Source organism: Scomber scombrus, chromosome 18 (assembly GCF_963691925.1).
Source record: "Scomber scombrus chromosome 18, fScoSco1.1, whole genome shotgun sequence".
NCBI lineage: Eukaryota > Metazoa > Chordata > Actinopteri > Scombriformes > Scombridae > Scomber > Scomber scombrus.
The window spans coordinates 19239970-19255434 of NC_084987.1; the positions used below are offsets into that span (position 1 = coordinate 19239970).

At 41.0% G+C, this 15465-nt stretch overlaps 1 protein-coding gene across 1 annotated transcript in view; it reads left to right on the forward strand.

The window, feature by feature from the left end:
• LOC133999190 (protein kinase C beta type-like) overlaps positions 1-15465 on the forward strand; it is an 81174-nt gene that overhangs the window by 54079 nt on the left and 11630 nt on the right. The window contains exons 10-15 of the mRNA XM_062438377.1: positions 7445-7618; positions 9127-9218; positions 10285-10347; positions 11996-12134; positions 12929-13009; positions 13778-13885. Coding sequence (XP_062294361.1) covers positions 7445-7618; positions 9127-9218; positions 10285-10347; positions 11996-12134; positions 12929-13009; positions 13778-13885 — 657 coding nt within the window. The remainder of the gene's footprint in view (positions 1-7444; positions 7619-9126; positions 9219-10284; positions 10348-11995; positions 12135-12928; positions 13010-13777; positions 13886-15465) is intronic.

The window sequence follows — 15465 nt, forward strand, 5'->3', positions numbered from 1 at the left end:
GTTTCTCCCAGGAAACAATTTTGCATGGCCCTCAACCTTTATTATGAATAATTGTCATACACATGAATCCACGAGGTTTGTATGTTTGTCTGACATTACCAAGTTGTCAGATTTTCAATGAAACACAGTCTACACACACAACATACAATTTCAACTCATCTGTCACCACGACCCGATTTAAGGGCCGTGTGTGCAGCTGCTCTCTGCGCAGGCAGTCGGTCCTCCTGTTCACTGCCCTCCTCCCTCTGCTGCTGATGTGAGTCACTGCCTGCAGGTACCACTGGTAAAGGCAGGGGGGCTGATTTGTTTCAGCCAGAAGCTAAGTTTATGAGAATTTGACAAATTTTAAAATAAATGGCAGTTATATTATGTACAGACAGCTTTCGTGTTATTAATGGTCACGTAAAACATACCAGTGGTGGATGGGAAACTGCGGGCAAAGCAGTTGAAAATATCAGTTTTCTACATGTTTTCTGCTTGTTGAACAGGTGGTTTGATAAAGTACTTATTGGCTTTTTACTGGTAGCGGTTGTGTTACTCCTACAGTGTCGAGCGTAGTTGTCATCAGCTCGAGTAAAATGTTATCTTTCACTTCAAAGCATGCCAGCAATGTCAGAGTCTGCAACTTCACATCCTAATATACTGACCCAGTGTTCATGGGCTTAATTGCGGATGCAAAGCATTAATTTTTGAGGACACACACAGGTATTTGGTATTTGGTATTTGGTGCTCCTCTCTGCATTATGTATTATCATTAATATCTCTGTGTGTGTTTCACTGAGTATTAGAGAACAAAAACCCACAGACACAAAGGTAAGAAAAGATGGACAGAGAGAGCAAGACAGAGATCGAAAGAGTCAACGGAGATGAAGCGAAGGTAGACAAAGATGGATGAAGGGGAAGGGGCGAAGAGGATGACGTGACAAGTGGAGGGAGCGATGAAAGGGGAGAGAGACAGAGATGTAAGAGCATGGCAGCAAGGTTGACATGAATGAATTGAGAGAGAGGTAAAAACGTCAGACTGAATGAAGGAAGGGAGAGTGAGCAAGGAGGGGAAAACCTTGGCGAGGGAAGACTGACATGAATGAATGAAAATCAAGGCAAGAAACAGAAAGAGGGAGAAGGGTGAAGACGAGCAAGAAAATTGGGTAAAAGACAGGTAGAGCAACAGGGATGGAGAGAGAGAGAGAGAGAGTAGCCAATACTACACTAAATTAATATTAAACTCTTGTATAATGATATGGGACACCACCTCCATTGATTAATTAACCAATTCATTCATTCATTCATTCATTCATTCATTCATTCATCAGGAGGAAAAATGATTAAATCAAATGAATCAGTCATATATCTGTGAATCATGAACTCTGAATACAGTGACCTCCATTTCTATTATAAAGGAATGCACAACTACAACAACAAGGCCACAGCCAGATGAGACCAGCTGCAGGTTTAGCGGAGCCCTCTGTTCTGCACCTCTCAGGAAGGTGAATCCAACCCTGGAGATGGGCTCAGACTGGTTAAGGCCACATCATAAACACAAAGTCTGCAGAGTTGAAGCTGGGCTCAAAATACTAAAAAGGGGTCCTTGGAAAAGTCTTTAAAAAGTTGAACTACGTGTTAAAAATAGGAAATTGCAAAGTAATAGATATTCAAATGGAAAATGGTGTGCAATGACTCGACTGGAATTTGTCTTATTGTTTTGGCATCTTTGATGTCTTCTTAGTTTAGAGTGCCTTATTGTCTTTTTCAGCTTAAGATGAAAAAGACAATACCTTAAATGCAACACGAGACATAACAGCTGGCAAAGCTGAGAGAAAACACAGAAGACAGGGTAGCAGCGGTCAGCACACGTATAAGCAGAAGAAAAAAAGCAAAGCCAGACCAAGCTAAACTCTTATAGTCTTTTGAAGAGAGTGCCTTGATTACTAATGAATTTCTTTGTATGAAGAGAAAACTGGTCTTCAATGTAACTATGAATTATTTTTATTTTATTTGAACACGCTTGTAAATTGGTTACTCACTCGTGTTGTTGTCAATGTGACATATCCTAAAAGCAGTGAGATAACACTTTGAAATTGCAATATTGATTAACCAAATAAACAGAATTAAATCAATACCTTCTTTTTCTCATCTGTAGATGAGACTGTGACAGTGGAACATCTAAAGTCTACATAATATCCTACCACTCAAACCATAGCTAAATAACACGCTTGTTGTTTAATATCAAATAAATCCTTGCCATAATAGTGTATGTGACTTACATCATCTTTACAAAAGTTGCCACCAAAATGCTCACTTAGTTCTGTGTGGTACTGTGTGAATTAACAGATTTTGAACAGTTAGAATTTAGCATAAGATCTAAATAATTCCATTGTCCTAAAAAAAGAAATGCGTAAAGAGTCCAGATACATATTTATACACATTTTAGTGGCATTTCTGACCATTTAAGACATTCCTTGTTAATGAAAAGAGAGAGGAAGAGCACTCAGGAAGGAATGTTATGTGTCTATAAATGAATGACACAAAGTCGTTCATTTTCAAATCTGTCCATTTTCCTTCTGTGACTGGTTGGAAGAGGCTGGGTTTTTTTATTCCTGTTCAGTGTTTCCTTGACATCCTTACACCTTGAGGTCATAGGTCATTGGGTGTGTGACTGTTAGATTCTAATCAAATAATGTTTCTCTTTATATTTCTGCATTATCCACTACAATAGAAGTGTGGGGGGGGGGGGGGGGGGGTGACAGAGAGAGAGAGATAGAGACCATTGTCTGTGTACCAGACCTGTATGCTGGCTGCCTGTTTCCATGGTAACAGGCATTTAAAGCAACACTGATGCGTCAGTGTGGAGGGACTGAGTCTAGGGTCGATCATTACTGGAATACCAGACACATACATATACAAACACATACACGCGGATTCCTGAAGCATGCACAGATACGCATGAGCACACGCCTTCTGTAGAAACACATAATGTGGACACATGCAGCTTGACACTCATACACACACACAGACACACACACCCCATCTGGGCTTATACTAGATACACACACACCAGTGCACTCTGTGAATAATTGCTTTCAGAAATACAAGCATTTCAGAAATAAAGAGACATGCACACACACACATACATGCAAAAGCAGGCACTCACGTGATCTGTGTGTCATTTTAATGGTTCCTGAGTGTGCGTGGGAGGCTGGTACCTTCAGAGCTGCTCTTTCTTACCTCAGTGTCTGTGGACATCTGCATCACAATACCGCTGCCGACGTTTCTGTGTGGACATGCTTACAGTGTGATAATTACACACACGCTTGTATCTCACGGGCAAGTGCATGCTTCTTCCTAATCTATATTGTCATGTCTTTATACACACACATTACAAGCATTCAAGCATTAACGCATTAACGCACATGAGGTTATGTTGTGACTATACGTTCATGTGTGAAGTCAACGTATGTCCTGGAAGTTTTAGCAACACAGACAGCACCCTGCTCAAAGGCGAAGCTTGCTTACATCTTTTATAATTACTCTATTTGATTGAGCCTGAGGACAGACTGTTTTATCACAAAATCAATCTGTTGTGTCATAAGAGGCGTGGAAGTATTATTTACTCTGCAAACCATCACTCAGACCTGGATTTACTAAAGCTTTTGCACTGGTTTTTAAGGCACGGATTTGACGCATTCTGCCCCAGATGCATGTGGTGTATTCATTAAACAGATGCTCCAGACGGAAGCCACAGTTTGTGGGTCATTTGTGCGAATGTTTACCACCTATGAGGGTGAGGACTGCACAAATACCAGGTGGTAAAAGAAGCTGGTTATGTATCCTGATGGATTTGCTAAGATCACCCTATTTACAACGATCAGTTTTGCAGGAGAAGTTCCTTGCTTCTGAAAAGCAGGTGTAAACAAATCAGATCTACACCAATGTGGTTGGAAAGGTGATTTTACCTTTGTTGTACAGATATTTCAACAACTCTAGACACAGAGTAGTCCGAACACAAAAATAACATATCAGTTGCACTATGTTACCTAAAAAATATAGAAACTAATAAAATATAGATCCATAATTTCTCTTTCCTTTATGACTGAGGAGTTTTTGTTATGTTATTGCAGCTTGTGTGTGTGTGTCATGTTTGAGGAGCTGCATCCTCTCCAGATTGTATCAGAGAGTTTGCAGGCTGTGATGTGCCTGTGTGTTTAGGTTGTATTCATGTGTGTTCTTGGATGTGCTTTGGATTTTTCCCTCCACACCTGCCTTGCGTCATCATGATTAGCCCTGCCCTGCTCCTTGTGTCTTCCCCAGTCAATCAGCTCTTTTCCTGTCCTTCTCTTCCACCTGCACCTCATCAGTTTAGTTAGTGCAGTTTCAGTTTTCAGTTCAGTCTCAGTTCAGATCATTTGTTCTGTCCTATTCAGTTTTGCTGGGTCTACACACCTTATTCCTGGATTTAGGAGTCCAGCGTTTAGGTCCATCCACTGCTACTCTCACAGCACTCAGTGGATATTGGGCTATATATACTATATGAATATACTACACAGTAATAAACATAGTGCAGCATCATGCGGTGCACTGTAGTGCAGTAGAGTGTGGTTTCATTTGCTTTTCCTGAGTAAATCCACTGTGCAAGGTCAGCAGAAAAAACACACTGGCGTCATTTACGACATATGACAGATAATATCCTCAGGTCTGCTTTTCTGGCAAATGACCCTGAACAACTTTCTTGGAAAAAACAGCATTGCCAATAGTGACACGCCTCAATTCATAGTACAGTAGCCAGTTTATGAATGACACTGTGACAAAAGTGACCTTGATTGAGACACTGAACTTTTATTAGATCATGAAGTGTAGCTCTGAAGCTAAACTCAGCATGCTAATGGCCTAAAGTGACATGCAAAAGCCAAACAACATATTGTTGCTCCTGTTATTACTTTGTGTCCTGTGTGTCTTTTGTCTGCAGAGACATTTTGATTTTTGATGAAATCTTGTTTCATGTCTTCTTTCTCTTCTGTTGGTCTTGCCCTTGTGGTTGTTTTAAATGAGCTTCTGGCCAGATGGTGTCCTTCCTCCCTGTTTTAACTTTATAGAGTTTGTATTTACATAAAGTCACACTGACACCATATGGGATGAGTGCATGCACACACACACACACACACACACACACACACACACACACACACACTCTCTCAGTCTCTCTCTCTCTCTCTCTCTCTCTCTCTCTCTCTCTCTCTCTCTCTCTCACTCGCGCCTGCTTTAGTCAAAGGATACCACCAGCATAGATCAAACTTCAATAGAAATCTAACTTTAATGCTGAAGATTATAACACACATTCATGAACTGTGGCTGCACTCTATGCAAACACACATTTTCAACCTCACATACAATCACACACACTCACACACTTATATACTGTAAGTGTGGCTCTTTGTCCATCTGTGCTGCTCTCCCTGTAGAATCCCAAACCCAATAACCCTCTGCATTATCATACCTGAATATTTATAAGACATAAACAGCAAAGCTGCAGAGTTTCCGATCTCATGGGGGGGGGGGGGGGGGGGGCTTGACAGCACATGTTGCTGTTTGCAGACATGCAGTCTGTCAGCTACTCTTTGTAAGATCTACACCATCTCACGGCCCCAGAAGATGATACATTAAATACATCAGTAAAACCATCAAACTCAGCCTTGCTTGAGAAGACTTGAGCAGCTGCAAAAAAAAAATATTTTAGTGCACCCTCTGCTTTATGCAAATGAACATAAGAAATGTAATAAAAGCTTTAAATTTGAAATACGATTGGTTGAAAGATTCTTTGTTGAGGTCCAAAAACTCAATTAGCCTTGTGGGAAGTACAAACACACCATGGTAGCCATGTGATTGAGAGCTCAGCCATTTTTTCTTCCACATTCCTCCTGCCTTTCCCACTGCCTTGTTTTAAGATAAAATGTATACATACTATTATTAGTGTTAGAACTGTAGGAAGAAGAAGGCTGTGAAGTCAGTAGAGTAGTTTCAGTAGAATAGACAGCTGAAGAGAGACTGTATCTGTGCTGATAATTTGCATATATTACAACTTTCCTCAGTGTCTCAAAAATTGTCCTGGGTCTCTTGCCCTCAAAGAAAAAATCTAATTTTTGTTGTCCTCTGTTGTTTCTTAATTTCAGAGAGTAGCTACAGTCAGGGTGGATGTAATGTCCTTCTGTGTAGTCAAAGTCTACTTTAAACACAAATCTCTTCTTATTTACTGTGTCATGGCTTTTGGTACACTCAGTACACACAGTCATGTAACACCCCCACATACAATTCAGTCCAGAAAGTTTTGACTTCAGTGGCTTTCTAGTCACAGGCCTGCTTCAACTTTTATGAGACGACCTGTGAGTGGAGATTTGACCCACATTTGGCATTTATGCAGCAGGCACTGGGGTCTTCAGGAAAGAAGATATGATGAGAGGAGAGGAAAGAAGAAAGGGAGAGGAAAGGATTGAGAAACGAGTGTTAAGAAATTGAGAAACAAGAGGGAGGAAACATGCATGAAAAAGGAGAGGAGGAGAAGAGGATACGCTAAACAAGAGACCTGTGAGAGGAAGTCGAGACAGAAATGTTTACTTCTCTGTTTGACAGACTGAGAGCAGCATTAGCCTGACCTTGGATACAAGACATTGAAACTGCTGAGCGCACACACACACACACACACACACACACACACACACACACACACACACACACACACACACACAGAGCAATGCAGAGGCAGTCATCTCATGGTGGATGCTTTCTAGGCATCTGTCTTGCCCTTCTCTGCAGCTTGTGTGTGTGTGTGTGTGTGTGTGTGTGTGTGTGTGTGTGTGTGTGTGTGTGTGTGTGTGTGTGTGTGTGTGTGTGTGTGTGTGTGTGTGTGTGCGTGCTCCAAGCAGATGTGCTCCCAAACTTCACAATTTCAACAATTAGGATTCTGAATTGCTCGACTCTTTCTCTGTCGTTCCCTCCGTCTTTCCTCTCTGCCTGCCCTTTGCTTCCTCCACTTTTTAAAATCCCACTCTCTTCACCTGTCCACCTTCCTTTATCTCCACACGCCCCCACACTGTGTGCCCTAAGGATCCTGAAAAAGAAATGGGAAATAATACCCTCTTTCTCCTCTTACTCTTTCTTTTCAACTTTCTTCTCCTTCTCGGTGTTCATGAAGGGCAAAGAGACGCAAACATTATGGAATTCCTAGAGAAGCATTAAACAATCTCTGTCTATTATTCTTTTTTTTAATAACACACACTTTTGCATTTAGCACAAATGAAATTGTTGCCCATATTGCATTCCCTTCCTCCATCTAGCTTTCAAGGTGATGATGTTGGTGCAAAAGTGTGACAGTAGCTGTGTGTCATACAGATCTGTAATATTTCTTTCTTATATTTGTAATCTATCCCCTCTTTCTCTCTGTCTGTCTCTCTAGGTGATGCTGGCAGAGCGTAAAGGGACAGAGGATCTATACGCCATAAAGATCCTGAAGAAGGATGTTGTGATCCAGGATGATGATGTGGAGTGCACCATGGTGGAGAAGAGAGTGTTAGCGTTGGCTGGAAAGCCCCCGTTCTTAACACAGCTGCACTCCACCTTCCAGAGCATGGTGGGTGGTCCAGTACAATTTCATATCTTACAAAAAATAACAGCCCTACATTTTTATAACTTTACTGTCACTACTTAATTGCATATTCTAAAAATAATAAAAGGTCAATTTTGAGGGGGAAACTGAAACGAGGTTATGTCAAATTCTTTTGGTTAAAAATAAGATGCTTTATTATATAGCAATAATAAAGCAGGAAGCTGGAAAATATTTTTGGAATCATTTTTTCAGAATGATACAGGTAGCAGCGACAAATGGTTAAAGATCAACTTTTATTTTATTTTCTAGTTGTATTTACTGTTTTATTTAACCGCTATAAAACCTGTTCATTTTACATCGCTGTATTTTGTCTTACTTCATTCTTTGCAAGCTGAACTGACTCTTTCGCATTATATTTGATCAGAAGTGATGCACAGTGCGGTGTCCTGCAGAAGAGCACAGCGGCACTGCTGGTGAGCACTGTGGTCGTAACAGCAGCCACCCTGCCTGCTGTCACTAGCTCACAGCTGGAGTACACAGTCCGGATTCATGTTTGATTCATGCTCATCTTGCAACGTATAATCCATATTACATTAGATGAGTTTATCACGCTAGAAGATGAGTCAACAGAGGAGCAACTATAGCTCACTGGCCCCATCCTTAACACTGAGTACATGTCGTATACATTCCCATGCTAAATAAACACACACATACGTCCATGTTTTCATTGATCACTGAACATAAAATATTGTGAATCCATTTGAAGTTGTGGTTAAAGGCTAGCTAATAAAGTTGACCTGACCTACACACACACACACACGCACACACGCACGCACACACACACACCAGAAGTGAGTGTGTTAATCCTTCTTAGCACTAATTCTCTGACCAGATGAGGGCTTTGGTACATATGGGACTTATGCAGTCAAACACACACACACACAAACAGGCAATTATAACATGCATAGACACATATATGGAGCACATATTACACACAAACAAGTGCTCATAAGAGTTATCAGCCAGTGCAGGCACAAGTATTCACAAACACACTCGCACAGATGCACATTAAAAGCCCTAACACAATATTTTCTTCAAAACACACACACACACACACACACACACACACACACACAAACCGACACATGGCCACATCCCTCCACGCTCCCTCACATACTGTACCTTATTGGCAATTTCTGTAGATAATGGAGGAGAATTGGCTCTTAAATTGATGTCGCTGTGTTCCCTCAGTTGCAGATTGATTGGATGCACAGACGACAACCCAATCACCTCTTTGTCACTGCCCTCTTCCTTCTTCTTTCTCCAACTTTTATCGTTGTATTTTCTCTTCCAATGTAATTTTCTCTCTGTCATTCCTTAATTTATCTCCTATATCTGCCGTAAATTCTGTTTCTTACCTTCTTTTTCTCACTATCATTGTTCATTTCTCTGTGACCTCACCTGCTCTCACGTCTCATGTACTTTTTGACCTTTCTCTCTCTCTCTCTGTCCTCCCCTCTGTCTCTCCATAGGACCGTTTGTATTTTGTCATGGAGTACATCAACGGCGGAGATCTCATGTATCAGATTCAGCAGGTCGGCAAGTTCAAAGAGCCCCATGCTGTGTGAGTAGACACACATTCACATGCACACACAAAGTCAGCATTTGTACTCTAACAGCCAAGATACCCTCTTAGCCAACCTCTCAATCCTGTGCTTACCTACAATCGGTTTGTTAATGCTTCTTTAAATCATATTGAATAAGCCATCAGCACTTTTGACTGGCTGAGATGATGGATGAGCGATCCTAGCAGAGCCTCGGGGTAAAATATGTTGTTCGCCCCGATGAACATCGCTGCTCTGAGGAACCTCAAAGAAAGAAAGTAATACAGCTTCTCCAAGTTTTCAGTGAGTGGTAGAATGCCTGCATAGAACTGCAGAGTATAATTAAGGTGGCTGGTGGGATCACCGGTGTCAAGCCGAACCAGCAGACTGACATATTTGACAAGCAGGCTGTCGGGTGAAAGTGAGAGCAGTGGTGGAGTTTGCCCTTCATCTGCTTTACAAGGAATTACAGTTTCTTCCCTCTGGCAGAAGGTTTAGACTGCTCAAGGGCAAGTCGAATGGGGTGAGGAACTCTTTTATCTAAGGACATCAACCGTGTTTAATTTATGAATTAGACAATAGTCAGGATGCCTTGAACTTTTGTCTCAGTGTGTTTACTATTCTCCTGTATATTAATGTTGTGTCTAAAACCTAAAGCGGACTTAGCCTCCTGCTGCAGCGACACTACTCTGGTCATCATTCTGATCACAGATAAAAACCTCCAACAAGCTATAAGCAGGCCCTACATATTCTGCACCACTCTCCACGCCTTCAAAATGCCTCTTGACATCTTTTATGTGCACTTTACAAAGAGACATTGATTGCGCATGTCCACACAAACACATACACACACACACATAGTTGACCGTGTGGTCAGTGTGTCCAGACTCCTCCTGTTGATCTTATCAGCTGCTCTCTGGCCTTGAAGAGACAGCACTGACCTTTAATGCTGACACACACACACACACACACACACACACACACACACACACACACACACACACACACAAATTACTCCTCCGGTTTCCCCCTGTCCTTTCCTTCAGCCTCTTTCTAATTACTGTTGTTGTTTCTCTGTGATTGTAGATTCTATGCGGCAGAGATAGCCATTGGTCTGTTCTTCCTACATCTAAAGGGCATCATCTACAGGTAACATCCGTACCACAACATAGTGAATACAGAACATTTACACCAAACTATGTACAGCTACGATTAGACCCAATCCCAGTCTCCACCTAACCAACAGCGTCCCCTCCATGGCGTATGGCCTTTGGCTGGAGGGTCACTGATGTCACTCACTGTACATCATATATCATATATCCTACATATCCTGATAAAAATGACACCAGTGAGTTTGCATTCATGCATGACCATATTTCTCTCTCAGTGACACACTATGCGACACATTATTAATTCTTATCTCACTTGATATGATGACATGATAACCGAATGTACTGTGTTAAAATGAGTAATAAAAATTAAATTGCAATAGCCCAAACACATTTGACACCGTTTATAGTATAATGGGTAAAAAAGGCCATTTAAGACTTAAATGTGCCATAAGTCACTGAAGTTCTTAATGTGGGTTATTGTTGTTTTTGCTTTCTTTTGAACAAGTCTCTTTGATTTGATTGATTTTTTTCAGCAAAAGCAGATCAATTTTTTAAATTTGAGACTAAAATTGCTGCTTCAGAGATAAAAAAAAAAGAGTTGAACATTTTGTTTTAATGGATGATACATTTCAATGGACTAAAGCATGCACTCGCTGTAACATCAGCACTGCAGGGAGGAAGTTAAACATTAATGTGTGATATTCAGGATGGGGGCAAATCACATTTTCTGACTACTTGACTCACCCCAAGAAGCCTCTAAAGAAATGTACGGCAACAACTAGGTTTTGACCTTTAGATTTCAACTACAATTAACTGACACCTATTGTTTATGGTACCAAGCTGAGCATCCTCCCACACAAATGACGCAGTCCCCCCCCACCTGTGAATCTGAATCACATCTGTCCTCCATGTTGGTATAACTGTAACTCTACCTCTTGGATCAACCTGTGCATCATTCACTATTAAACTTCTACTTAACTACAGAATAATCAGTAATAAAGACAACATACTGTAGAGACGAGCCTTCTTGGTCCATATTTGTTCATTAATTGAGTGCAGTTCCTTGTGATGGAACTTATGGAGAGCTGGCTGACCCAAAGCGAAGAAGTTGTCAGAAGACCGGGTTTGATACTCAACCTCTACTTCTGGTCAAGTAAAGGTTGAGTATTAAAAACCTTCACCAAACCTGTAACCTTACTACGTGTCCAAATAAGGTAATTCTTTAATTATCTATGCCTCTATTGGGTATATAAACAAAACACTACGGCTGGATGGTATGTCCAAAATCACATTTGAAATAAATGATTATACGAAATGATACTTTTTTTTCAATCGTCCCATGATATATATCGTCATATCACGCAACCCTACAAGACACTATGCTGAATAAAGTTATCTGAAGTCATGTAGTCTATACATAGGTCACATGAAATCCATCCTACGAGGAGATCAGTCTGACCGTCTGCACAAAGCCGGCATATCTCCACCCGACCTTGGTTACAATAGGACAGAGCCAGCCTTATCAAGACAGCTGCTTAATCCCAGTCAGCCTCTGTAGACAGAGAGATGAACGGCTCTTAGAGAGACAGGTCATGACCTACTGCTCCCAGGAGAGAAGATGACCAGACTATGACCCGGGGAACACAAATAATTCCCCCTTTTGACGTTGTTTTCCCCTCCTTTAGGGACCTGAAGCTGGACAACGTGATGCTGGACTGCGAGGGCCACATTAAGATAGCGGACTTTGGCATGTGTAAAGAAAATATGTTGGATGGAGTCACCACCAAGACCTTCTGTGGAACACCAGACTACATAGCTCCTGAGGTGTGTGTGTGTCTGTGTGTGAGTGATGGTCCCTGGTCTAAATTTGAGCATGCTGTTGTCACGACGACAAATGCTACAGAGTGCTTAATGCGAGGACAGGACACAAACACCCCTAACCTCAACTATACCGGTTGTCCAATCAGTGCCCTGATGTAGCTTTGCTCTGTTTCAGATCTCTGGAAATCTTAGACTGAATTTATTTCTCTGTTATTAACTAAAAACTGTTCCAAGTTGATCCGGAATCAGTTTTATCTAAATGTAGCTGTGTTTAAATGAATTGTTAATTTGCATAATGACCTTGTTAGAAGAAAATTGCCTCATGTAACCACATAAGTCCAAGTAAACTGGCTCCTTGGGTCATACATTTTATTTCCATGTGTTTTGTGTTACAGTGTATTAAGAGTTTCTATACAATTGCTGCTCATTCTGACACACTTGAGTGTATTCTTAATGCATCTATAGATAGAGATAGCTGATCTGTTACATTGTTTCAAGCACACTTTACCTAAAAGCTTTGATACAACTGCTTGGTTATGATGGAGTGATAACTTTGGTGTATTGTCAGTGTCAGAAACGTTATTTCTTCCTTAGCAGTAAATAATATCTGATCGTGGTTGGAAATTATTTGAATTATTCTTACTAATATATCTTGTCTTGAAACTGAATGAGGAAGTAGACTGATATGTTTTATATTAAAACTGATTATGTTGAGGTTAAAGTATTGTTCATTGTGTCAACTGCCTTGTCAATTCATTCAATGATTAATTGATGGGAACTTTTTCTTTATTTTTAAGATCATAGCCTACCAACCTTATGGAAGATCTGTGGACTGGTGGGCCTTCGGAGTATTGCTCTATGAGATGCTGGCTGGACAGGTTGGTTGGTTTGTGTGTGTATGTTTGACAGTGTGTGAGTGTGTGTGGGTTTATGCTGCCCTTCGGCTCCAGAAGCTACATAGTCAAGCTATAGTTGTCGCATTTTGCTTCGTTTTAATGAAATATAAACTTCTGAAATACATCAGTACATGTGAGTGGACAACAGGAACAACCGTAGCAACAATCTTAGCAACAACAGACAGTTTTTGGGCATGTGACGTTATCAAGAGGAGGAAATAGAGGTAACATTGCAAACTGAGCTTTCAGGGCAGACTAAAGCCCTGGATTTTGACTTTCAGGCAGCATTTTTATATACTGGAACTTTGACTATGCTTAACATAAACATCTGACATCATAACAGCATATAAATACAAAAAAAAAATCACAAACAGCATGTTATGATCCCTTTAAACCCAGTAAAAAAAAAAGAAATGAAGCAAAGCAGTGAATTAAACTCCTCTCTCATCAGCATTTGTATTCATGACTGACATTGAAAAAACAAACACAATGATCGTAGCCTTTAAAGTTTGACATTGTGTAATGAAAGGTTAGCTATTAAATTATACCCCTTAATGAGTTTTCCTCTTGTGGCATTAATAATTGTTAAGAGCAGATGTGACATTTTCAAATCATGGATATCTCATTTGTGAGCATTACAGGCCTGCGGTATTCTGATTCTGAGGAGTTCAGACAAAAAAAAGCTTTTAATTATTCAATTTAAATATCCTCCATTTGTCCTGCCCTTCACATCTCTCCTCTCCTCTCCAGCCTCCATTTGATGGTGAGGATGAGGATGAGTTATTTCAGTCCATCATGGAGCATCACGTCTCCTATCCCAAGTCAATGTCCAAAGAGGCTGTCGCTGTCTGTAAAGGGGTGAGTCTACCACACACACACACACACACACACACACACACACACACACACACACACACACACACACACACACACACACACACACACACACTTTGTACACCACAAGTCACTTGTCTATCTCACAAGCTCAAAATCTCTCTTTCACACGCACGCACACACTCACAAGCAAAAGAGATAATTGGGAGTTGGGTATTACATTTGTTTGAGGAAAGGAAGCAGGAACAAGAGAGGGATGAGGTGAATGGAGGAAGAGAAGGAAGCAGAGAGGGACATCGAAATTATCTGCATAATTAAAGCCATTGTGAGGGAACATTTATTTGGAGTGAAACAACATTGTTCGCTCTCACTATCTGTCCTGCTTCCATCTATCTCTCTCCCTCTCTCTCACTCTCTCTCTTTCTCTCTCTCTCTCTCTCTCTCTCTGTCATAACGCTCCTTTCCCGTCCTTCTCCCTGCAGTGTTCATTTTTAAGCTGCTGTTTCGCTTTTTTTCATTGTACATTCTCTCCATCTCTCTCTCTCTCTCTCTCTGACACACACACAAACACACAGACATTCTCCCTCTCTCTCTTTTGCTCTGTTACTGTCACACACACAGTACACTGCTGTAATAGCCTTAGCCTGTGCAGTGTGCTCTGTTGGCTGTGGAAACTCCTCTTCAGAATAGACTGGCCAGTACCAAATGATGCCCTGACACTTCCCAACTGGTCTGAGCTGTGTGTGTGTGTGTGTGTGTGTGTGTGTGTGTGTGTGTGTGTGTGTGTGTGTGTGTGTGTGTGTGTGTGTGTGTGTGTGTGTGTGTGTGTGTGTGTGTTTGTACGTGTGTGTGTGTGTGGGTGCACGTACATGCATGCGAGCTGATTACTGCTATAAACGGAGTGGGTCCTCTCTATCAAATCACTGTCTCATCTCCTACCTCTGCACTTCACTGAGCACGACAAACTATACACGTACACACACACACACACACAGATATATGGAATGTTTAGATACACAATCAGGCCTGTTACACAGAGCAAGTCGTCTCTCTCTCTCTCTCTCTCTCTCTCTCTCTCTCTCTCTCTCTCTCTCTCTCTCTCTCTCTCTCTCTCTCTCCCTCTCTGCGATTTCATTGACATTCAGGACCTTACTGAGCTCTGGCGTAGACCTCTAGAACAGCACTCTCCATCTTTATATATCACGTGTACAAAAATACAAATGTAAAAACAATGGGCCTCATTCACAAATGATTCAAGTGATTTAAGTGCATTTTCTTGTACTTAGAATACCCATATGAACAAAAAATGAATATATAATTTAAAAAACACATTTACTGCAAAATAAACAATATGTTTACCATGTTTTCATCATCATGACTGTCAATTTAGATTTTAAGATTTTTATTGGTATACTCTGGTGCAGCAACTTCTACATGTCAGTTGTTGCTAGGAAACTTCTCTCACTGACAGCTGCCTCTGTGTCTCTCTGCAGGTGTCTGTCCAGTATCATGTTGTGTTCAGTTGACAGTGTAACGTCACCTACTGCAGACTATAATATTATCCTCTAATATGTCTATATCTAATTATTTCGGATGTCCTACTG